Source organism: Mauremys mutica, chromosome 7 (assembly GCF_020497125.1).
Source record: "Mauremys mutica isolate MM-2020 ecotype Southern chromosome 7, ASM2049712v1, whole genome shotgun sequence".
In the NCBI taxonomy this organism is placed as follows: Eukaryota; Metazoa; Chordata; order Testudines; family Geoemydidae; genus Mauremys; species Mauremys mutica.
The window spans coordinates 10,282,345-10,309,099 of NC_059078.1; the positions used below are offsets into that span (position 1 = coordinate 10,282,345).

At 41.3% G+C, this 26,755-nt stretch overlaps 1 protein-coding gene across 3 annotated transcripts in view; it reads right to left on the reverse strand.

Moving 5' to 3' along the window:
• EIF4E3 (eukaryotic translation initiation factor 4E family member 3) overlaps positions 1 to 26,755 on the reverse strand; it is a 71,032-nt gene that overhangs the window by 15,569 nt on the left and 28,708 nt on the right. The window contains exon 1 of one of the 3 annotated variants that reach the window (XM_045024875.1): positions 13,935 to 14,142. The exons of the other annotated variants lie outside the window; for them this stretch is intronic. Coding sequence (XP_044880810.1) covers positions 13,935 to 14,104 — 170 coding nt within the window. The 5' untranslated portion in view covers positions 14,105 to 14,142. Of the gene's footprint in view, positions 1 to 13,934; positions 14,143 to 26,755 lie in introns of those variants that run through there. 3 annotated transcript variants of the gene reach the window in all.

A 26,755-nucleotide genomic window follows, 5' to 3' on the forward strand; every position in this document is an offset into this window, starting at 1 on the left:
AGCTTCTCCAAGCAACTTCCGTACTATTTTCATAGCCTTAAGGTTTTATAAGGTGAAATGCATGCAAACTCCAATGCAAAAGACTGCAGAAGCTTGAAACAAACAAGTAATCAGGAAAACAGGAGACAGTGAACAGAGTAGTCAATTGGCATGGTGTTGGAGACTGTGGGCGTGTACTGGGAGGATCAATTACAATGGTGCAAATTCAGCACTAATGGTTTTTGCGTACATTAGCACCACAACAATGCACAGTGACCTAATGCAGGATACAAGAGTGGTGTATCTTGCAGGCTGAGCCTGAACAAGTAAATATTGTAGCTATTATTTCTGTGCAGCTCCACTGACAGAAGCAACAGCGTAAAACACTCAAACAAATATCACTGAATGGCAGGTGTGTATTTTCTGATATTACTACTGCCAGTGGAGCTGCACAAGTGCTGTGCAAAGCTGCAAACAACTGTGTGTGCGGACGACACATGTTACAAGCATGACAGGTGCATGAAATGGCAAAATCCTCTAGTGGACAGAAGGTAGAGAAGACAGCACATTACTCTGTCTGGGTGTTTGTCCATCTTGCCTCCCAAATCCTGAAATGCTTTGTCTTGTCTTTGATCTGGACAACTCAAATTGGTCTCTCTCTTCAAACCAATGAGTGCTGTCAAAATTCTTATTTCTCTCTTCTTACTGGCAGTAATACATTTTACATTATTTGTGTTTAACCATTGGGTTAAAATGGTAACCTCATGTAAGTCATACTGAGAAAGCAATAAGGAGAAAAGAAAGATTGTATTTCGTCTCTATTTCTGGAATCTTTGTAGCTGTATCTTCAGCGTGTTTTTTTAAGAACACACAAAAGATAGCTTAGAACAATTACTTATTTTTTTCTTCAGTGCAGAGCAGACAACAATGTATGTTTAACCATTTCTCTGTTGATACAATGGCATAGACATTGCATTGTGCTGATGGACCCAATGAGAAAACTGTTTAAATAAATGTTAGAACAGTTACACTGGTGTCACATTGTTTCTAAAGTAGTCATGGGTTCAGTACAATGTCGATTATTTTTAATGGGAGTGTTTTATACACTATGAAAATTTTACTGAAAGTGACATTCTGTCAGCAGATCTGCTAAATTAAAAAGAAATATTTGCCCTATGTCCCCTGAATGAATTATTACAGTGACAAATGAAGATGTTCTTCACAAACACACACACACACACACACACCTTACTTTTTGAGTATTGTAAGTCCAGGGAAACTGGTCTTAATTTAGCAAAAAAAATCATTTTCATGACAGAAAGATTTTGCTAATAAATGGAGAGTAGGCTGACAGTCAACATATTTGGCAATACCCAGAAGTAGTCTCTGAGGCCAGAAGATTGCTTAATAAGGGTAGTAGTCCTTGCACAACTTTTACTGCATTCACGCAACTCTTTACTAATCAGTGTAAAATACTGTGGCTATCATTTGCAACAACGGTATTTTGTCTCTTCTCACATCTTAGAGTCTCTAACATTTTGTGCTTCTTACACTGTAACTCCATCGTCAAAAGACAAGGGCAGATTGTTTTGTTTTTACATGTATCAGATAATGGTCTGAAAAATTAGTTGTGACATGCTTTCCTTTTGCCTGTTTCCTAACTTCACAGTCATACATGGACATAATTTTGCCTTACTATACATTGCATCATCATCCCCACGTACGTTCACTGATGTTGCCGCTGGAGTGTTGTGGTAAGACAAAAACCTATTCCCATGAAAGGTAAATAAACATTATAAAACAGTAAACTTCAAAAGGCAGCAGGGTGTCAGCAGTGGATATTTATCACATTTTTATGCCGCTTCAAATATCTCTTGGGGAATAAAGAACAGAGTACTCCACTTTGGGGCCACAAAAATCATTCGTTTTGATAGCTACAAATCACATGTTCCCGAGAAACAACATTACAAACTGGTAGAGAATAACAACCAACCACCACATTACTCATTTTAAGGTTTAGGTGGAAGACTATTCGCTGCTTATTTTTAGCAGCTTGACTGACAAGTACTACAGGTGCTGCGTGGACAAGCTTGCATAGCATATTTCAGCATTACGCCCAACTCTAGCAAATGACATCAATCTTCTGTCATGAGCACTAACACAAATGAAAGAACAGAAAAATATCTAAGCTGCAAAGAAAAAATTAACATTTAAAGAAAAGCGCTCACCATAACTATATTAAAATGGCCCAGTAATCTTGGTTGAGTTGCTATCTAACTCACTTTAAAATCATTTTCAAGGTCCTTAAGAATACTCCTCTGTATTTCTACATTGTTTATTTGTGAAAAAATTGTTTTTCTACAAAAAAGCATTATTGGACTAGTGAGAAAGAAACTGTTGAAAGTCCTAAAATGCAAGCAATGGTCAATTTGGAAGTTTTAGCTTTGAACTACTTGCCACGCTAAATGGAATTACACATTTGTTTATGGGACAGAAAACTGTAGCTGAAGCCACAACTTGAGATGAAGAAAAAGTATCCAAAATACAGACAACAGCTAGAAGAATGGAGAAATGTCTAATCTTGCTGCAAAATGTACAGAAAACACTGACAGAATTTGGGGTGCCTAGTGTTTCAATACCTGGAAGTGCAAGAGGTCAGTCTAGATCAGGGGTAGGCAACCTGCAGCACGCAAGCTGATTTTCAGTGGCACTCACACTGCCTGGGTCCTGGCCACCGGTCCGGGGGGCTCTGCATTTTAATTTAATTTTAAATGAAGCTTCTTAAACATTTTGAAAACCTTATTTACTTTACATACAACAACAGTTTAGTTATATATTATAGACTTATAGAAAGAGACCTTCTAAAAACATTCAAATATATTACTGGCACGCGAAACCTTAAATTAGAGTGAATAAATGAAAACTCAGCACACCACTTCTGAAAGGTTGCCGACCCCTGGTCTAGATTATCAGAATGGTTCCTCCCAGGCCTTAGATCTATGAAACTATTAACTTTTGTTGTAGAATGGACAGGACAAAAGTTTAGATCATTTATAAACTGGCACATAAACAAGTATGAAAAACAAACAAAACTTAGAAAACTCCTTTTTCTGTATTCTTCCAACAAATGATACAACATCCAATTATACTGATTCACAAATTCACAGTTTATAAAGCCAGAAGAGACCAGTGGGATCTAGTCTGACTTTCTCCATATGAACTAATGGAGTCTACATACAGAAATAGGAGCCCTAAGGAGATTTAATTGCCCTTTCATATAAAAAGAGTTTAATTCTGGAGCCTAACGATGATAAATTAATAGTTATTAACTATCTTTCTACAACATGAGTAAAGTTCCACCGATTTCTCCTCCCTAGTTCTTATTAACCTTGAAGCACTGCTCCAACCACAACAGAATTTTTCTCTATTCAATTTTAAAATTTCCCTCATGGAATCCTTCAATTTTTGCTTCATGTTTGTTCTCACGCAAGTTAACATAAAATTATCTAGACCTTTCTTACCTTTCTTGTGCCTTCTCTTGATAAATAAGGCCCTTATGCCAGAGAAGTTTAAAAAGTTTTTCTTCTCTGTGAAAAGTCAGAGGAATAGCCGGTCTAACCACAGGATGAAAAAGAGGAGGCCATTTCCCTGAATTCATATGATAAATGTGGCCCTTAGCATATTTTTTCCACATAACATCAGAGACAGAAAAGTTTTCTATCAGCTGACAAATTCTAATTTTAAAATGTACCCTTGACTTTCTTTGAGGTTGTTACAGTAGGCTCAAATCACTGCTCTCAATCATCTCCAGACTCCCTAGGGCTGTGTAATGGATGGTCAGAGCCCCGGTAGTCAGGTCAGTCAACAATGTAACAGATTTATGATGAATACCTCTACTGTATCTATGTTATAAACTGGACAAATTGCAAAAATAGTCCTCCACTGGATAGGGAAGATGTGAGCTTCTAGTCAGAGGCAGCGTGAGCCTCTATTGCTGTTCCAACAGTAGGGAAGCTGTCATAATTCAAGATTCAACATATAAACCTCCTCGCTGTCCATTCAGCAGACTCAGCACATCTTATTCTGACCAAAAGGTTCTTAGACACCACAGAGATGATTATAAGATATATTAAGTTACGTTAGTTATAAAAGGCTTTCTTTAGAATCATAGAAATGTAGGACAAGAAGGGACCTTGATAGTCATCTAGTCCCCTAACCTGCACTGATCCAGGACTAAGTATTATCTAGACCACTGATACTCAGACTGAAGCCTGTGAGCTGCAAATGACTCTTAAATCACATGGTATTAACCAATCTAAGTTATTAACCAATCAGGATGCTTTTACTCTGTTATTAACCAATTGTAGTTGATAAAAAAATACACGGTCAGTCATGTTGCTATGAGATATCTATAAACTAAATATTTCCACATCATACTGTTTAAATATGATTAGTACTATAGTAAATGAAACAATGAATTCTCACTACTGTGGCTCTTTTGGGTAAGGCTGATCGCTAACTTGGCTCCTGAAACACTGAGGTCTGAGTCTCACTGATCTAGACCATTCCTGATGGGTGTTTATCTAACCTGTTCTTAAAAAAACCTCCAAGGATGGAGATTACACAACCTCCCTAGGTAAGTTGTTCCAATGCTTAACTACCTTTACAGTTAGGAAGTTTTTCCTGATGTCTAACCTAAATCTTCCTTACTGCAATTTAAGCCCATTACTTTTTGTCCTGTCCTCAGTAGCTAAGGAGAACAATGTATCACCTTCCTCCTTATAACAACCTTTTATGTACTTGAAGGTTGGTATCATATTCTCCTCCTCCCGTCAGTCTTCTCTTCTCCAGACTAAACAAACCCAATTTTTTTCAATCTTTCCTCATAGGTCATGATTTCTAGATCTTTAATTGTTTTTGTTGCTCTCCTCTGGGCACCAATTTGTTCACATCTTTCCTGAAGTAGGATGCTCAGGAACTGGACACAATACTCCATTTGAGATCTTATCAGTGATGAGTAGAAGAATTAATTCCTGTGTCTTGCACACAACTCTGCTGCTAATACACCCCTAAATGATGTTTGTTCTTTTTTTTGCAACAGCACTATATTGTTGACCCATATATAGTTTGTGATCCCCTATAGCCCCCCAGTGCATCAACAGCCACTTTCTGAAGTATATGGCAGGAGGGCTCATTGGGCTTATTTACCACCAAAAAGCTGGTGGGTTTTGTGCATGTGGTTCTAAGAATCAGTGTATTTTATATAAGATGCTGATGAACTGAAATATATCCTTGTGCTCTCTATTTTCCAGTTTATGCACCAACTTATTAGAATACATGTGCATCAGTATTTATTTTGTTTTAGTTTAGTACCACAGCAAATATCAATTTAAAAAAAAATGTTTATGGGGGTGATTTTGCTAGTTATCACAACTATTATTGCTGTTCAATAGGGGGTTGGCAACTGATTGCCCATTGTTAATCTCCCCTAAATCTTTGATGCCAAGACTAAAATACAGGACAGCTTTAGAGCTCTTTCTGTCCAATCACCTTCACATTTTCAAAACAGGTAAAGCAAAAGTGCCATTTCACCTTTCTATGAAGACCAGAAATTAATCTTTATAGCTCTTCACTGCTAAATTCTATGTACTAAGGAACAACATAATTTTAAGCACCGAATTACTGAAGTTGAAGGATAAAACTAATATTAGCCCATTTAGATCATCTACCTGGCAATGAAGGATTTATCCTAATTTTAATAATAGATGCAGACAAAAGCAGATATTGACAACAAATGCCTTGAAAATTGTTTGCCATGGCAAAATAGTGCCTTTCATTTGCTCCTCTCTTACGGAAATAGTTACAACATCCCTTGCCCCACTCCTATCCGTTAGGATACTGTTTTATTCCCTTCTAAGGTGGAATATACAAAAAGTCTCGCACATACTTATGTGAAAAAACTGTACTATCAACAATTTTATCATTAATAAAAAGTCAGTAACTAAAGTATTTACTTAGCCAATAAGACACCAATCATTTAAACACAGGATGTTTCATGCTTTTTGGTTTTGGGTCTGGTTATTATCTTATTTCACTTCTTTATATGCACCATATAAGTGATATTTTCTTTTAGAATTCTATGAACAATCTACTGATAAAATAACATTACTCTGCTATGTGCCAAAAATCATGGACTGAACAAAGACACTGGACTTATGGCTTATTACAACAACCTGTATTCCCCTCTTTTTGTCCTATGACGGCAGAGGTGTTAACATGCCACTCTATCTTGAACGGTCCCTTACAATATGAGCTAACCACTTATGCTAACCAATCTGTTCCACCTTGCATCTTGCTCTGAGGCTGGGTGTTCCTTTCCCAAATACTGCATGGTCATCAGGATCTTAGCAGGGGAAAAATTAATGCAACAAGAAATAAAGGAGTTGCCAGACCACATGGGACCCAGAAGTCCACCTATCCTCATATGCTGTCTTTGACAGTAAGCAGTAAAGTTGCTTGGGACAAAAGTGCAAGAAACCTGGCACTTTAAATAACTTGCCCAGACATGAAGATTTTTTTCTTACCCATAGCAGTTAGTGGTTCCTTATTATGCCTGAGCCATTAGGATTTATATCCCATTTTTTATTTTCTAATGCTACTCAGGACGTTCTCACTATCCATGTCTAACGCTGACTTGCGGCTCAGACATTATCTGCAAGAATTAAGGGTCAGATTTTCGGACGTGCTCAGCACCGACATAACTCGGCTCCCACAGACATCAATGGGAGTTTTACCACTGGTTTTGATGGGAGGAGAATCAGACCAAAGTTGAGAACTTCTGCAAATTTCACCCTAAATATTTAGATGCAAACGTTTTTGGTCTAGAAAAGCAAAATATTTACCTCCAAAATGTACACTCAGAAGCACCCACTAACAACCAGCCAAATCTGGTAATCCAGCCTGAATATAGACAAAGAATGACTTCAAACCACTAAAACTGTCACGAAGCACTTGCTAAGCTGAACATTTTTATATTACTAATGTTTTTCATTGCAAGCCACCTCTTCATGATCCTAGATAGCTGATATAGATGCCTAGACAACTAAAGGTTTGCTGCAGGAGAAGCTTTAAAAGTCTAAATTGTTTCAAATATGTTATATCCACAACTGTATAATTTCAAAATGGTCACTAAAATACCATTGGTGGAAATGTTTAAAACTAGTGATTGGTGGAAATGTTTAGTGATTGGTGGAAATGTTTAAAACTATATTTTAAACTCCTTTATTTGTAATTACAAAGCTCATAATAATGTTAAAGGGAAAAGGGAAATCTAAAATTTTGACAGGATAAGTGCTGTATATAAAAGTTTTCACTTCCCTGGAGTGGATTAACAACATTGCACTAAATTTGTCAATGTTTAGTCACAAGATATTTTTTCTTTTTTAAAAACAAAGAGGTTTGTGGTTTTTTTGTTACAGTGGTATTAATCTATGCTTATAACATAAGTAATTTAGCTTAAAAGCATTGCTTTAGCAGTCATGCGGGAACAGAATTAGGTCATGATCCTACCATCTAACCTACTTAGCAGACCCGTGCACCCATGTGGAGTCCCACTGAAGTAACTGGGGCTCTGGAGAAGTTACCCGCAGATCAGATTGCTGGATCCAGCTGTAGTCTTTTCCTGCCACAGCTTGAATAACTAGCATATTCTTTTAGTTATTCATTAGAAAGGTTTTTACTCAGTGTAGCATTGACCATAAATTGTTATACATTTGGTCATATTACAGGCTGTGTTCAAATTTTCTGGGGCTTATTAACTGCTATAAAATTTGCTCAATACTGACATATGAAATTGATATACATGTGTAAATGGGCACATATATTAGTTTCAGTTGTAGCTTTGTTTTTTATACAAAGATGATCTGCAGATCTAAATTCCAAAATTGAATGAAACAATTGTTCTGAATGCCTCAAGCCACCTTAGTACCTGCAAGACCCAAATCCAAGACTTTCTGCAAGACCTGTCGAATTCTCATTTAACACAATAAGCCAGACATCACACGCACCAGGAAACTGCTAACTGCCTAACGAGAGTCTTCATTTTTTAAAGCACTGTTTTTAAAATGCTTATACCCTATGGGATATGATTATTTTTGAAAACTGGCAAGACTGCAGGGTATTGTAAAAACCACAAGACTTCCCTTTCACTCAAAGGCCCAAGATCCTGAAAGCTGATTCATGTGGGCAGAACCCTACACCTGTGCAGAGCATGGGCCCCATGTGGGCATAAGGGTGCATTAATACAGATCAGTTTGCTGAGTTGGAGTGACAGGCATCTGTAAGACCCAATGGAGGTCCATCGGCAATACAATGTCACCAATGCAGTTCATACTGCAGCTTTCCAACAAACAACAAAAACAGGTAAACTACAGCAGGCGCAGACTAGTGGCCCTGCAAAAGGAGGAGGAAAACAGTTTAATTTTCATGTGCTAAATGCTCCTTTCTAGTTTTGGAACACTTGCAAACTTCTACTTTTAGGTTATGTTCTATCACTTTTTAAAACGTTATATCGTCTTTTTTTTTTAAAAGCTGGAGGTGAAGCAGAGACATTTATTTTTCAAAGCAGGAAATATTAATCAAATTACTATTATAATACAATGAGATTAAATTTAAATCATCCATTTGGTAGTACACCAGGCACTAGTAATATATGTGTGTGTGTTTGTTACAAATTATTATTTATCTTGTTATAAGAGAATGGACTTGATGCAGATGTATAAATTCCTTGGAGGTCTTTTAACGTATGTTATAACTCTCTCCCTCAATACAGTTTTGTAATTTAAAGTTACCAGAGGTTACAGACAATTCTACACACCTACCTCAGTGTTTTCTTGATACTTAGCAGCCACTTCATCTAGCATTTCAAAACAAGTCTGGAGTAACATTATATTTAATGGTAGGCAAAAATACTATTCCCTGTCACGAGATAGTCTCTTCACCAACCCACATTAAGTGGTTTTAGAAGCAAATGAAAAATATGTTTGCATTTATAGATAAAGTTGTGCACTGTTTGGATATATTTCAGTTATTTACAACTCATTACAGACGGTACAAGCCTAAGCACTGATCCTACAACAATCAGTTCTGCATAGGTGGATGCCTCCGATGCCTCCGCCCATAGCCACTTCAATGAGACTTTGCATAAGCACAGAGGTCTGCCCACACAAAGATAAGTGCAGGATTGGGGCCCTGCGTATCAAAAGCTACCTTCTGTTTTTATGCTTTAAGCTTATATTTATTTTTAATGTATAAAACACCTATTCTGTTTTCTGCCATCCTTCTCTCTTGACATTAATCCATTATTTGTTCACCTCTTCCTTATTATTAGTAAATGCACAAAAATATTTTTTTGTGTATTATGAGTATGAAGACCACTAGAAACTTTTGACTTCTGAGCCATGCTTTTAGAATTACATATTGCACAACCTTCAACTCCTAACTGGTTAGAAGGGGCTTGTCAGACAACTCAGTAACGCAAAAACATATCTTCCAGTTCTGTGGTGTTTAATTTCACTATTTTTATTAATTTAAAATAAGCAAAAACGTACACTATCGTATGTACTTATATGAGGTAGTTAAGGCAAAAGTTAGTAAAAAAATCAATTTAAATTTAAAAAATTCTGAAATAGGATGGGCTTTAACATTTCATAATATATAATTCAATAATTTGACATGGATCTTAAACTTTCTTTGCTGTTGGCCACAAGAGATAAACATGCACATCTCCAAATGGCTGTGTAGATCAACTGGGAACAAATCCAACTGACAAATCAGCTTCAGGGTAGCTAACTCCAGCAGGGTCTGAATGGTTATTTAACACTTTAGGCCTTGATCCTGCACATACTTATGACTTAAACCCAATGGGATTACTCAAGTGAGTGTTTGCAGGATCGGAAGATCCTCTTGTGTATTCTCAAAGGTTTCTCCACATTTCTCAATTAAACAGTTAATAAGACACAGTGAAGATATTTTTTACCGGAGATACTAGGATAGAAAAGAACTTGCGATTCTTTTTTTTAAAAGGTTGTATTTCTCCAAAGAGGATAGTTGTAAAAAGTCAAAGATTAAAGCCTCTTCCTCATGCTGTCACATAATTTCTGAACTCTTGTGGGTTTTGCATTGTTCCTGTATGTCCATCTGTAAGCCTCACCAGTATCAATTCCAGTGTTGATAATTGCCCACGTTTAAGACTGCGGGTTTGTCATGGAGACTTTCTGTGACCTCCATGACTTCTGCAGCAGCTCAGGGGCAGCTCGGGCAGCCCCTGTGCCAGTCACACCGGCTGCTGCTGGGGCAGTCTCGGGCTACCACACCCCTCCCCCCGGCAGTGGCAGAGTTTGGGTGTGGGCGCTGGCAGGAGGTTGGGGCATGGGATGGGGTGAGGTGAGCTGTGGGCGGCGCTTACCTGGGGGGCTCCCCAGAAGCAGCGACATCCCCCTTGCTCAGCTGCTACACGGAGGCATGGCCAGGCAGCACTGCACGCTGCCTCCGCCCAGAGCACTGGCCTCGCAGCTCGCGGCCCGCCCCGCGCCGCGCCCCCAGTACCTAGGCCGCTCTCCTTCCGACACACATCCCCCGCCCAAGTTTTAGTCAGGGGTATATAGCAGAAGTCATGGACAGGTCACGGGCTGTAATTTTTTGTTTACGGCCTGTGACTTTTACTAAAAATACCTGTGACTAAAACGTAGCCTTACCCATGTTTCAGCTACAGAGTAAGGTCAGGTTTCAGAGTAGCAGCTGTGTTAGTCTGTATCCGCAAAAAGAACAGGAGTACTTGTGGCATCTTAAGAGACTAACAAATTTATTTGAGCATAAGCTTTCGTGGGCTACAGCCCACTTTATCAGATGCATGCAGTGGAAAATACAGTAGGAAGATAGATATACACTTCAATCTCCCATGTCACTTGATTACAGACCTAAAAGTCGAATATTACAACAAAAAAAAGTCAAAAACAGACTCCAATGAGAGACTGCTGAACTGGAATTAATTTGCAAAATGGACACCATTAAATTAGGCTTGAATAAAGACTAGGAGTGGATGGGTCATTAAACAAAGTAAAACTATTTCCCCATGTTTATTCCCGCCCCACCACCATCACTGTTCCTCATAACTTCTTGTCAACTGCTGCAAATGGACCATTTTGATTACCACTACAAAAAGTTTTTTTTCTCTCCTGCTGGTAATAGTTCACCTTAACTGATCACTCTCATTAGTGTGTGTATGGTAACACATATTGTTTCATGTTCTCTGTGTGTATATATCTTCTTACTGTATTTTCCATTGCATGCATCCGAGGAAGTGGGCTATAGACCACAAAAGCTTATGCTCAAATAAATTTGTTAGTCTCTAGATTAAGGTAAAGCTCCTAAAAAAAGTCAAGTAGGTAAAATGTTAGGTGGCAATTAGATATTCACTTTGCTTAACTAATGTAAGATTTAGCTAATTCCTCCAAAAATCTCACTTCTGCTGGACCATCTATAAGAAGTGAGTTGATACAGTTTTTAAAAGATTATAAATGTAGGCCACAGTCCTTCAAATAACTCAGTGTAGGTAGATCCCTGCACCCAGATATAATCACGCTAAAGTCGGGGAAGGCGGCATTACAGAAACTATCAAGGTTGTACATGCCTTAAGTGAAATAACAGCATGATCTTATAAATATAACCATTAGTCTACTGTTATTTCCCTTACAAGCATTATGTCTAAATTTAGGGCTTGAAACAACACTATTACCTGAATCAATGTTTGTTTGTTACAGTACAAAGAAAAGCCATTTCTGAAATGTATTTTCTTAATGTTATGACTATAGTATTAGAAAAAGTTAAAGCTATCAACTAGTGGTATATAAAAAAGTTTTGTTGAATTAATGTCTATACTAGCTACCTATAGAAAGTTTTCCCATGTGTAGTACACATGAAAGTCAGGGTGAGACAAATAACTCGCCATCATTCAACCCAGGTTACAAAAGACACCGGTGAAGATCAGAGCTGTTTTTCAGTGTTTTTACGCTTATTTTTAAAAAGAACATTATATCAAAACCCTAGAGTATGTTGTGAGTAATAGCAGTAATCAATGGATACTTATTGGCCAAAACAGTCTAGGTTGTTTACCATAAAACAAATACAACTTAATTTGCTAAAACATTATATATAGACGGCCTGTAGCATCTGAACTGCATTGTCAGTGTTCAATTTAGATCATTAACACTATGGCACTGGGACAATTTCTTCTTCTGTACTGTACTCATTGCACTGCAGATGCACAATAACTAGCAATAAGAGTATTTCAGGAAACTTGGTGAGCTCTTACTCCTTTAAAAATTCATTTATGATCTTATTAAGTGTCAGCATTACAAGGAAGTTTTGTTTTTATTACTGTCGTCCTTCACTTCATGTTCTAATTTGTTGTGCTGTGAGTTGTTTTGTTCACATGTTAAACAGCTGCCATAAGCATGGCAACGTTTCAGCAACAGCTGAAATGATCCCTGAATACATGTTGAACATTAGTTTGTAAAGCCCTGTGGGGGGAAAGGTGCTAATGAAATCCAAGATGTTGTAAGAAATTGTATTAGTTTCAGGCCACAGCTGACTAATAGAAAGAAGCTTTTTATTTATGGCTCCTGGACTCATTCTCTGGTTACAACCCAGTTCTGTAGGACAACAAGCCAATCTCACATTATGAAGTTTGGGTAAAGATGTGTGCGCTTTGACTTTAGGGTGAGGCAGTCAAAGATGGGAGCAGGCATCAAACTTTCACTCTAAGCTGGGTAGTCAGGAATGGAGGGGTGTCGGGTTTGAGTCTGGACTGTGGCAGTTAGGAGTGTGTGGGCTGGGACAGTTAGGAGCAGCGGGGGGGGGGGGCTTCTAGTCTAGGCTGGGAGAGGGTCCCCCCTGCTGCTCAGCCCCATGTATTTGGGGTTGGGGGTTATGGAGCTGGTCTCTCACCCCCGGGCAGAGCCCGCAAGGCAGAGAAGACCAGACCCACCCCCCACCACCCCGGTCTGAGAGACCCAGCAGCGCTGAGCCCTGGGCTTGGGGGTCTAGCAGGGCCCTGCTCAGGACAGAGGTTCCTATGCTGGGGGGAGGGGTGTCTCACAGAGGGTCCTTAGGCGGGGGGGGGGCGGTCTCTTGGGGCCTAGCAGAGAGTCCCTGTGCGGGGGGGGGGGGGTTGGTCAGGCAGAGGTTTCGGGGGGGGGGGAATCGCGGAGGGGCCCGGGGGCGGGGGTCAGGCGGGCGGTCCCGCGGGCTGGGGGGGGAGGTATCGCGGAGGGTCCCTAGGCCCGGGCCCGGAGTCAGTCAGGCGGGCGGGGTTATCGCGGAGGGTCCCGGGGGCGGAGGTCAGGCAGGCGGGCGCGGGGGGGGGGGGATATCGCGGAGGGCCCCGGGGGTCAGGCGGGCGGGGGCGGAGGGTCCGGCGGACGGTCCCCGGGGCAGGCGGCGGGGAGGGGATCGCGGAGGGTCCCGGGGGCGGAGGTCAGGCGGGCGGGGGGCGGGGATAGCGCGGAGGGCCCCGGGCCCGGGGGTCAGGCGGGCGGGGGCGGAGGGTCCGGCGGACGGTCCCCGGGTCAGGCGGGGGGGGGGTATCGCGGAGGGCCCCGGGGGTCAGGCGGGCGGGGGCGGAGGGTCCGGCGGCCGGTCCCCGGGTCAGGCGGGGGGGAGTATCGCGGAGGGGCCCGGGGGCCGGGGTCAAGCGGGCGGTCCCGCGGGCGGGGGGGTATCGCGGAGGGGCCCGGGGGTCAGGCGGGCGGGGGCGGAGGGTCCGGCGGACGGTCCCCGGGTCAGGCGGGGGGGGGGGTATCGCGGAGGGGCCCGGGGGCCGGGGTCAGGCGGGCGGTCCCGCGGGCGGGGGGGTATCGCGGAGGGTCCCCGGGCCCCGGCCGCAGCCCCGCACTCACTTGTCCAGCCAGAAGGTCCACGGCGAGTGCAGCGGGATCCCGCCCGGCTCGGGCTCCAGGCTCCGCAGCTGCTGGTGGTTGATGGGCACCGGGTCCTCGTCGCCCTCCTGCTCGGGCGGCGGGTGCGGGGGCTCCGGGCCCGGCTGGCTCTCGGGGGGGCTCAGCGCCATGGCCCTGCGCTTCCTCCCGCCGGCCGAGGCTGTCAGGGCCTCCCGTCCCCGGCCTGCCAGCCCCGCGCCGGGCAGCAGGGGGCGCCGCGCCGGCAGGGATACGGGCGGGGAGGGGAGGCGATAGGGCCGCGGGCAGCCATCGGGACCCACAAACAGACAGACACACACACAGACACACACACACACACACACCCCGACAAAGAGGGAGACTCAGGCAGTGAGAGGGACAGATACCCAGAGCCTAGCAGCGTTGCCAGCCCTCCAGGATTGCCCTGGAGTCTCCAGGAATTAAAATTAAATCTGTCCTTAAATATTATGTCCTGAGATGAAACCTCCAAGGGAGACGTCCAACCTAAATTGGCAACCCTACGCCTACTGGAAAGGGACAGACAGATGGGAAGGCGGGGAGGACACACTGGCAAAGGGACACAGACAGGTCGGTGCACCACTTCAGGATACCGACCACTACCGCGAAGGAGAAAGACACAGAGACACCCCCAGAAATGCAGGGACATTGAAGACAGTGACATGTGCGCCCTTCTAATGAGGGAGAACCATTTTTTAAAAGCAAATCATCCATTTTCCATTATTGCACACTCCTACCGCACTGGAAAGTTTGCCAGATGCATATGCTTTACAGCTGGAGAAAGATTCCCTGTCCCAAAGAACTCCCAGCCTAAGGCCCTGATCCTGCAGTAGGCTCTGTGGGCAGACCAATTCACACATGTTGACCTCACTGTCAATGGGACTTTAGTTCCTAAGTCTCCTTTCAAAAATGAGACTTGGGGTATGTCTAGACTGTAGAAATTATACGTGCATTGCTATGTTGTCACAGCCTCAGAGGGCAGACAGTCTACACCGATAAAAGGATTTTTCCCTCAACGGTATTAGCTATAGCTACATTGATGGAAGAATTCTGCCATCGGCATAGCTGTGTCTGCAATGGAGGTTATGGCAGCATAGCTACAGTCCATAAGACTGCATTTTTTCCACACCTCTGATGGATTGTAACTATGCAGATATAACTTTCAAATGGAGACCAACCCATAGGCTCAGAAATCACTTAGATCTTGGAAGGCTGAACTGGTCAGAGCAGTGCCTAAATACCTTTAAAATCTGGACTTTAGGGCCTAATCCTGCAAACACCTGGGTAACAAATGCATGTTTCATCCCATGGAGTGAAATGGGACTGCTCATGTGTATCTGCAGGATAAAGGCATAAGTAGACCACATACAGTCACAGGGAGGGACATAGCATATGACAAATCTTTAGTTAATTTTTTTAATTCTCCATATACCTTTTTGATCATCCTTTTTTATTGAATGTATTTACCTTTGTCTATAGAAAGCTGTTCCTTATATTTCAGAAAGCACACATGCTAGAACCTTACTCTAATAAAAAGTAAATACAAAGTAATTTTACTCATAGTAAAGTTAAGTAGGTGCATAACTGATAGCATGACTGAAGACCATGAATCGTATAGGATTCTTGGAAAGCATATTTAATGGGCTGAATAATTTCATACATACCTCATCCTAAAAGAGCATCAATAAAACCATGTTCCTTTTAAAAAACGAATCCATCAGTAAGGTCACCCATAAAAAACAGGATGTACATTACCAGGGAAACAAAATGTTAATGATTATACTGTGCAGATGGAACCTGCTAACTGCTTTGACAAATCAAATAAGATCTGGAAAACTAGTTGCATCATCTCTTGTTATTTAATTTACTCTTAAAATAGAAGGCAGAAGATAATGACCATTTGGAATTGTTTGGATTCCTGTATCCATTGATATGCCTGTTGTGGACCCTCCTTTTATTTTGGCGGTGAACATCAAAAATTGTAATCTTGCAAAAAAAATACAATATGGGGCCTTATCCAGCCAAAATAACCCATGTGGTTTGTTTTACTCAGAAGGAGTAGGGGATGAGGAAGGGGCCAATGTCTAGGCCCTGTGACTGCAGTAGTTCAGTCTCCATGCCAATATTAAGTTATTGGTATGCCTTTGCTGAGATTCCCAACCAACGTGTCCATCAGTGCCAATAGATGTGGTGATTTTCTCATATGCGCAGCTGTTGCCCTAGGAACGAGGCTGAGACCACCAACTCATTTCACAAACTCCAGCAGATTACTAGCTGTTACTAGCTTTTGTTCACCATCAACCTAGACCAGACAGAAATCAGTGGCCTCATCAAGGTGAAATGTTCCATATTCCATTAGCACTGAGGTATCCAGCCTCCAAGCCCTATTTCTCAATTTTAAAAGAAATTGCTGTTATCATGAACTCTGTAAGTAACAGTACACAAAAGGACTCCAGAAATAGAGAGAACCAAATCACCCAGATTCAGGGCTTGTCTATGTGGGGAAGTCAATTACAAAATAAGCTAGTCATGAATTTAAAGCTCAGTAACTATTCTGCTACAACTTTCCTTCTGGACACTCTTATTTTGCACTGATGCCATTTTGTGGTTTAGCTTAATCCCCTTCCAAAATGGATTAAGCCAGGAGTTCTCAAACTGTGGGTCTCCAGGGCTGGTGTTAGACTTGCTGGGGACTGAGGCCAAAGCCCGAACCCCAGTGCCGAAGCCCGAGGGCTAAAGCCCTGGGTGGCAGGGCTCAGGCTTCGGCTTTAGTCCTGGGCAGCAGGGCTCAGTTTACAGGCCTCCTGCCTGGGGGTGAAGCCTTGGGCTTGGGCCCCCGACCTGGGGTGGCGAGGCTCGGGTGAGCTCAGGCTCCAGTCCCTCCCTGGGGTCATGTAGTAATTTTAGTTGTCAGAAGGGGGTGGCGGTGCAATGAAGTTTGAGAACCGCTGGATTAAGCTAAAATCAGAAAAAGACCCTCGTAGTGTCCAGAATAAGAGCATCTACCTGGGGAGCTTGTGCAGATTGGCTGTTTCCCCATGCAGACAAGCCCTCAGCCATTTTTTCCAAGAGAGACGTGTACAATCTAAATTCCCCCCTAGTTTACACCAGTGCAAACGAGGGCTGCCAATGACAGAAAGTCTACAGTGGGGAACAGAGGATACAACAAATGCTGGAAATCCCATTGAAGAGGGTAAATCTGGCTGGGGAGGAGGAGTGCAGCCAGATGATGCACTGGATTAGTGCATTCTTTATCTACGGGGCTTGTATGGAGCCTTTGATAGAAGCTAAAGCTACCTTCCTAGGTGGATCAAACAAAGAACAACTATGAAAACACTACCTGCCCCCTACAACCCTAGGATGAATCCTCTGTGCATCACAAGCACCTCCTTGCACTAGCAGGTTTGAATTCAGACCAATGAGGAAAAATCTAAGGAAATAAGCATTGAAACATTTAAAGATTTTTACAGGATTTTTGTTTAAAATACTGTTTTAATGTTTGTCATGTAGTTAAGATTTCTTTTTAAAGGGATACACACTGATAAAAGCCACCCTTTGCCATCTCCTCTTACAAAGTAAATACTGGTATGTACTGGAAACTTCTGCTTTCTGTATCTATAAAGTCAGTAAAAAAATTTGATAACCCTTAAGCCATGGTCAAATTGAGGAGATGTGAGTATGCCATAACCTCAGTTCTCCTAACTGACAGATGAAAAATACAGTTGGGAGTGGGACATATACTACTATCACATTTTGTGGGTGATGGATTTGGAGCTGCTCTGTAATTATTTATGAATATTGTATGTTGCCCTGGTTCTTGGGGTACTTTTTGTCTGACTATATTATGTTAACAACAAAAGTCGGTCTGAAAAAAACAGGAAGGAAAGAAAATGGCTCAACAAACACTTAGGAGTCGTGAAGGGACAATGCCAGAGATACTACCTTTGCTTAATTTTGCTTCATCTCTAACCTACAAAACTGATTTGAACCAGGGCAGGAAAAGTCCTATGAACACAGAAGGACAAAAGAATTCTGCCAGTTTAAAAGGAGTAAAATTCTCCTGAGAGAGGTGTAAATTGTTTGGGGGAACCGGACTGAGGAACTGGGACCTGCTGGGGCGTCTGAAAAAGTTAGAACTGCCTAGGTCACCATCACAATAAGGCACAGACACACGTAGACTGTTTTAAAACCCTTTTTTCTTTAATGCTTTGTTCTTCCTGCTAAAATAACTAATACTTTGGTTTTAAGAAAGCTGCCTTGATCACTGTACATCACTGGTCACAGACTCCCAAAGGGCGAAAAAGATCACAGATGTTGAACAAGTTAGACCTGCTGATACACAGGCTACTGTAGCCGAGGGTGAGACTAAGAGTGAGAGAACTGCAAAATTCCATCCTGGAATAGGTAAAGGCCAAGGCCTGGCACCACTCAAAGAAACCCGGGAGGCAACAGAGGCACAGCTAGCTCTGTAACTGTAGCAGTGTGCCTCTAGCAGCACTTTCCTGCACCTAATTTGAGTTCTTGCACCTCTCTGCCATAGCAGAGCCTCAACCAATTTCATGTTGGGGGCAGGTAATTACAGACACACAATGCTGGAGTAGGCTCTTTGGAAGCATCAGGAAGAAGTGCTGAATATTGCCTAGAAAATTGGGATGGAGGTGATTTACATTTAGGGTCTACACTTACAATCTCCAAAAGTGTTACTGACTTCAGAGGGAGTTTCACAATGCAAGAGCTGGTTCTGATTTGCAAAAAGAGACACCCATCGCAGGGGAGCATTAAATATAAACCCCTACTTTAATCTTAACTTAGGGTAGTTTAGAATGGGGGCACTCAGTCTTAAAACATGAGATTGTTTGGTGGAATCCTTTCCTCTCCCATATGGGACTGTTCACATCCCCTCCAGTCCCATTTGCTGTTGTAGAAGATCGATGTGGCAATGACCACAATTGCATATGTGAAAATGAGACCGAATTTGATGAATTTTTAGCTTTTTTTTTTTTAAGTGCAATTTAGCAACTGGAAGCAAGGAAGAGAACTATCACAACACGATAGTCCGCTCTTTTTGGACCATGGGAAAGTGCATCGCTGACCACCAGTAAGGTCCACTGACCACAGGTTTGATACGACAGTACTTTGGAAGACTTCTCTGAGAGAAAAAAATCCAGCACTCAGAATGGCAAAGCAAGCAGCCTGGAATGACTGATGTACAGTCAATTGGGAATGACCTGTTGTGAATAGACAAATATACCCTAATTGTGAGCTCACCTGTAAAAAGTATATGAACAGTCATAGGATTTTACAATAACCTACAAGAAAAAGGTTGATGGAAAGTAGGTCAAGTTGTTTTCAGTAATGAATGTTATAAACAGGTGTAAGAGAACCAGACAGAGCCTAAATTAATTCAAACAAAAAAAGGCCACATTCTTGTAATTCAAGACTATCTTGAAATCATGCTTGGTAAAAACAGAAGACGTGGAACCAGAAATTAATGAACCAATACTGGTGTGTCGGATTTCACTCTAGCTAATTGCTAGAATGATTACTGTAATACTACCCTATGTATTATTGTGCATTCATTTATTTTCCCCAGCACATATCTAGTAATATTAGCACTTAATTTAACTAAAGACATATTAATTTTACATAACGTATTTAAGGACATGAATATTATCAATGATCTAAGGACATTTATTCTACACCATGACTATAGACACGGTACCAAGTTATTTCTTATACTACCCAGTTTATAACTAGGCATCAGTTGGTTTTACTTGCAATATACTAGTTCTATTTTTCTGTTTGTTCTCAGGCATAACTGATACCTGCCAACTAACTGAGACTGAACCCTTGTTAAAATTGTTTGTTTTTTTTTAAATGTCACCTCCATTCTAAACCAACTAGGGGTCTCCTATCATCATCTGATCCAAAGCCCACCGAAGTCAACGAAAATATCCACGGACTCCAATGAGACTTGGATCAGGCTCCAAGTTCAATGGATCCTCAAGCTGGTACTGCTCACAATTCAGTTGCTGATTCTGGTATTCTTGAGGCTCACAGAATGGGCCAGCAGCCATGAAAACTAATTTCTACTGGATATAAACCTTATGTTACAGTCACTACTGAATCATTGACTGCGACAATGCTGTGGGTTGAGGCATTGTGAGAAATAAAAGACTTGCTGATGGTAGGTGGAAAGAGTGACAAGCAAACCGTTCAAAAGCCAAAGCAAAGTTTAGAATAAAATAAAAGCATCCTTTATAACCCATTATATTTACTTCTAAAAGGTTAAAGGAAATGTTTTAAAATGCCTAAAAATATGTATAATGTTGAACTGCACTGTTTTTGGCAAGAGATCCCCCATCTAGGAAAGATTTCATATCAGCCAAGCTGTTAAGCAGAGGTTGTCATGGAAACAGAATGTATTCAAGTGATACGGGCAGTGATATACTCTATTTAATGTGTTCTTCATTTGCTGCAAATTTGGAACATGTCAGAGCTAAAATCCATTATGTAACTTTATTTTGTTAAAAACAAATGGGCTTCCCTTTAATTTTGTTACAAAGCATGGAACCAGTCCTGCACAGTGCACTGTTTTCCACTGGCATATCCAACCAGAGGTGCTCTGAGTTACAGCTGTAGTGCAACCTTAGCTATGGCATTTCCTGACTTTTGCGTACCTAGCCAGGCATCCTAAATGTAGTATTTAGTTTGGAATTTACTAGTTTTTTTCCTTAGGAGAAACTAAGGATGCTCAGAGCTGGGGTCCCTCTTGCAAAATTTGTGACGTGCCTAGTACTCATCTCTAACCTTTACATCCTCTAGACCCCCTTGGTAAATTACAAAGCAAACAGCAACCTTCTCAGAACCCACTGCCTCTTCAGTACATTTTTTTATAGTGAGAAAGGAATTATACATATTTAGAATACAGAAAAGGGACTGAATTGGTTTTGTTCAAATTTAAAAAACAAAAAATCACCTTTGGGAAGGACAGCCAAGCTTGGAAATCTTCTATCTGGAATAAAATGTGACCCAAACTGACCCTGCAATGGAAACCATTATGGAGTTTTTACTATAGCAGACGTTGCTGCTTCTATTACAATTGCAAAGAAAATTGCATGTAAAGTTACACTATGAAAGCCATTAGCATGCAACACATGGATTAGAGAAGATAATGCACTGGAAAGTGTTCAGGGGAAAATGTCTTAAGTGATGACACAAGGGAGCAGGAAATTCTGGCTGCCTGGTACAGGTTGATCTTCAGGTAAAAGATCAAAAAATTGAAACTTTGCTCAGCACGTCTGTATTGAAGGCGTTAAAATGGTCAGTAGAATGGTTATGGTATTTCATGATCTCCTGCTCTTGTGGTTATGAAAACTGGCTGAAAGTTTCTTTTCTTCTGGGGCAGAGGAGCCTGTCTTTCTCTTTGGACATTCCCTGTAGTTTAGCTCATGAGGCAAAACCGAAGGTGAAACAGGCATTGCAGCCAAAGAAGAGGTTAGAAGAGTAGCTATAGGGCAAACATCTTGGGTTCTAAACAGACTAGCTCTTCCAAGCCAGCATCCTACTTTGAGCTTCTGATATCTTCTTTCTATCTACCATATAGTGCATTATCTATCTATTGCATGACTCACAACTGGGAGAAAAATATGCACTGATATAAATCTATCCTGTATCCTTTTAAAGACAAATATCTTCATGATAAATAATGACCAATCTTTCCTGTTCTATATCACCCTTGATTCAAGGAACTCAAAGTGATTTACAATTCATTAAGCCTCAGTTCCTATGGACCAGAGTGGAAGGTTAGTACTAAGGGCATAGATAGTGCCGCTATAGCACTCTCCGAAGCTAGATGCTTCAGAACCATCTTGGGAATCTGCAGCTGGGCAAAGGGAAGGTTGAGGATATAACAGGGGGGAAATACCTTCCCCTCCATGCACCAATGGAAAAGGTTATGGAAAAAATCTGGGCCTGATCCAAGCCCACCGAAGTTAACGTAAAGACCCCCATTGACTTCAGTGGGCATTAAATCAGCTCCTTAATCCTCCCATGACCAGTTCGACTGGCTTTGGGGCAACACAGCTTCAACACAGCACAGAATCTTTGCCTCAGAGTTAGAGCTTGGTAGGGAACCCAGATCTCCAGACTCTACTTTCACTGCTAGACCACCAATGCTCACTTATAGAACACCTCTGCTCCCAGTGTCATAAGGCATTGAATCAGGCCCTGAGACACTGAAAGGAACACAAAGAACAGGAGTACGTGTGGCACCTTAGAGACTAACAAATTTATTTGCGCATAAGCTTTCGTGGGCTAAAACCCACTTCTTCGGATGCATAGAATGGAACGTACAATTTGTTAGTCTCTAAGGTGCCACAAGTACTCCCGTTCTTTTTGTGGATACAGACTAACACGGCTGCTACTCTGAAACCTGAAAGGAACAAATACTAAGCAGGGTAGGAATTTCACGTGCAGAAATGTAAAAAAAAAATAAAATTGATCAGAGTAGTGCTTTAAAACCAGGATTGGATGTATAAAGAAAAAGACCCTCTCACCATCTTTCCTTTCCTCATGTCACCAAGAAATGTCTGTAATACTCTTTACTTAACATATGCACTTTCCCAAATATATGTTCTTTATTTCGTTACTAGTATCCTCCATTGGAGCAAAGATTTGACTTTTTTTTTTTTGGATGAATGCTATTGGCACTGCAACTAACAGCTGCTTTATGCTGACACCAGCTCAGATGGAAATCTTTTCATGTTATGGCTCATAGCTGAAGGGAACAATATGCAGGAGAGAGATCCTAAACAATGGGCAAAACATTTCAGCTTGTGTGCTAGAGTGGATTTGATCTGGGAACTGCAAAGTTTGGGAGCAGCATACGTTATTTAAATAGTGAAGAATTAAACAAGATTCCACAATAAAGGGAAGAATATGAAAAAGGAAAAGAAAAGATATGGTGGAGTCTATTCTCATCTTTTGCAGATTATGAGTTATAATCTGTTTTATGATTCAGCCAACAATCTTTTATACCAAGGTCAGCAACTCTAGGCTACACCAGTACTTTAAGAAAGAAAAGCCATGGACCCCTATGTAAGTTAGCCCCCAGAGGCAGACTAGCTTCATGGAAGTAACGGAAACATGCAGATTTAATATATTATATATAAAAATTTAAAAAATAAAAGCTACAGAGTTCAAACAAAGTGTGTTCCTTAGTTCAGATCAAGAACACAGACTTCGGTGCAAACATTTCTTCTTCACATAAAAAGGTAAGGATAAATCAAATGGGTCAAATTTTGCTCAGTTATGTCAATATAAATTGGGGTTAACTTCACTGAAATCATACTGTAAATGAGATAAAAATCAGGCCCATAGCCTTCTATTAAATAGTAAAGCTCCCATTAACATATTGTTTGTATATTATGTTAGAATGAACCTATTAAAACAAAAAAGAATACTAATGGTTGTTAGTATCCTGGCAACGCGCCAGATTCCATGAAAACTTGGATTGTAATAGCAATCCTGTTTCACCAATATAGTAATGCTTTATTTCCAGCTTGTTTGAAATAACTTTTTGACTCTCAATACCATCAACAGCCAGATAACACTTACTGTATGTAAGTGTCCTCTATTAGGGGAGGGATAGCTCAGTGGTTTGAGCAGTGGCCTGCTAAACCCAGGGCTGTGAATTCAATCCTGGAGGAGGCCGATTAGGGGATTGGCCCTGCTTTGAGCAGCAGGTTGGACTAGATGATCTCCTGAGGTCCCTTCCAACCCTAATAATCTATTATTTGGCACATCGACCAAGATAAAATGGAGCATTGCATGCTAGAACTCAGTCTTGATGGATGTTCAATCCTGCTCTCACTGAAGTCAATGTCAAACTCCCATTTTCTTCGAAGGGAGCAGTATCAGATCTTGGGTGCCTTATTGAACTTGGTGAGCCAAATTTTGCTCACAGGACTCAATTCACCCCAGTCTTGATGTCTCTTTCCACCACGTAAGCCCTTAATGTGAAGCTTAAATGGGTGTTGAATGGCCTGGAATGTTTTAAATGCCATGCACCATCACTTGAGGGATGGATTTTACTTATTGTGCATAACTGATCCTCCCCTTTTTAAATATAACTACAACATTTAAAAGGGCAAACAAAAAATCATAAATCTATTAAAAGTCCTTTCCCACAGCACTCACTCACAAGAGAAGTCTCATTTTCTCACATGAGTGAGGACTGCAGGATTAATACACAAGGCATTAAAAATAATATTCTGGAAGATTAAAGTACCTTGTTTTTTATGGCACTGAACAAGCTGCCTCTTATTTCCCAGATGTTTGCAAATTTTATGCTGGCTATTTTAAAGAGCTTTCCCCCCCTTATTCTGACACAGCTCTGGCCTCTGGGTCATCCTGAAGTGGAGCTTTTGTTCCAAACACTCCTGTCAAACTGAACCTAGTTAGATAGAATGTGAGAACCAAGAATAAAAATAAAAAGACCCAATACACAAGGGGTTAAAACATGGGTAAAATAACAAGGAAAACAGTCCATTATGTCTGACAACCTGAATGGGCATCTGGGAGTTCTGGGGCATTTTGACGTTTAAACTCCACTCAAATTTTGGTTACAGAATTCACTTGTCTCCATTACATGTCACAGCCTTCCTGTCAGTTTCTAGCTGATATTTCAAGTTCTACTTACATCAGTAAGTGAGTAAGACCTTTTACCAGAGAGCTAAGGAGTGAGCTATTAAAATAATAGATTCCCTTTCATTAGACTGTCTTAAAAGCTAAAATAATAATATAGCATGATAAAAATGTTTTAAAAGCCTTAGTTAGTAGCCCACAAAAGCTCAGTTCAGACCTATGAATACTCATAAAAATTAGATACCCTTTTTCTGCACTATTTCAATAACATATTTTTTTTTCAAATGAGATAATGTTGGAGAAGTACTTTAAATATAAAAAGTGCTGGATAGCTTACTTAACCCCCCGCTCCATACATGAAAGCAATGAGGGCGAGATTCTAACCCTTGGCACAATCCTGAGCAAACTGCACCATCCCAGACATAGTCTCTGGAGGCACTGTAGCTAAGACATACACCTCAAGTCCCAGTTCTTTCTTTAATTCCTCTTTTCTCCAGGGGGGTCATAGCCTATAGCAGCCCATCCTAGCACACTGGCTTAGGGCTTGTCTAAACACAGAAGTTGCACCAATTTAACTTAAGTCAGTTTAATTAAACTGGTGTGACTGTTGTATGTGCACTCTCTAGTATTGGTATAAATCTTATATTAGTTCAGCTTGTGCCTGAAAAAGTACCCATTTCTCACCCTCCCGTTCCATTTGCTCCAGGCACGTTGACTCAAGACCTGGGTAGCCTGTCCAATGATGTAAAGGATGTACGGGAGGGGCAGGGCAGTGTCTTGCTTTTACTCAGGCACATAGGCCACATGAAACTTTCTAAAGCCAGCTTGTTCACAGCTATCATTCATAAATCACCTGAAGCCTAATATACAAAGTACACCTCTACCCCGCTATAACGCGACCCGATATAACACAGGTTCGCATATAGTGCTGTAGCAGTGGGGCTCCAGCGGCGCTTTAAAGGGTCCGGGGCTCCGGCTGCTGTGGGGAGCCCCGGGCCCTTTTAATCCTGCTGGAGCCCTGCCGCTGCTATCCCGGGGCTGCGGCAGCGGAGCTTGCCAGTGATTTAAAGGGCCCGGGGCTCCTTGCAGTGGCTGGAGCCCAGAGCTCTTTAAATCACCGCCGGAGCCCTGCCACCCCTACCCCGATATAACGGGGTTTCAGCTATAACGCGATAGGGATTTTTGGCTCCCCATGACCGCGTTATAGCAGGGTAGAGGTGTGTGGTATAATAGTAATATCAGATTTCAGGTATTATTATTTGTTCAAGTTAAATGATCTTATAACTTGAGAGTGAATGAGAGAAGTGTAACAATTTTGAAGAAGTACAAATAAATCATCTCTCTCAACCCTTTGATGGTTTAAAATAAAAATATTAAAGTTTTAATGTGAAGAGATTCTCAAAATGCTTTCTGGATTCTGGAATCAACAGAAATATGGAAATTAATGCCCCCAAGAAGACTGATGTCTGAGAGCATTTCTTCTGTATGACAACAGGCTTTTCAGTAGAACGCCTTAAGCTTTTATCTGAACAATTATGTTGTGAAACTCTGACCTGAGCACTTTCTGTATCACCGGAAAAACAAAATTTATCAGTACAACAAAAGCACCATAGAAATATATTTAAGTAATTATTATAAGGTGGAATAATACCCAAGCAACAGTAGTGGTTAAAGATTTTTATTTGTGATATGTTCCATCATAACCTAGTGACAACATATGACTCCATTATTACTGCTGTCATGCCAAATAATTCAATTAGGAGATCAAATCTACAGGTATTCCCATGGAGAGCAAGTGACTTCAAAACTTAAAAGACACATGGGGTGCGTTCCAAATTCTCTCCTCAGTTATACTAGTGCAGCTCCATTGAAGTCAGAACTGGGCTCACTTATTTTTAGCTAAAATAAGGCAAAACGCAGAACAAAAATAAAGGTGCTTTGACTAGCCAATTAGAAATGTTTTTATTTCTAAAATCTTGCAGACACAAAGAGTAGCAATTACTCCCAGGAGTCACCCCATTGATTTCAATAAAAACTATTTGTGGTAGTGGGCATTAAGCTTAGTAAGAAGTGGGTGGAGGATTGGGTCCTTAATATAGTGCTGAAGACTCATTCCCTCTGAAAAAAAAAGACTTTGT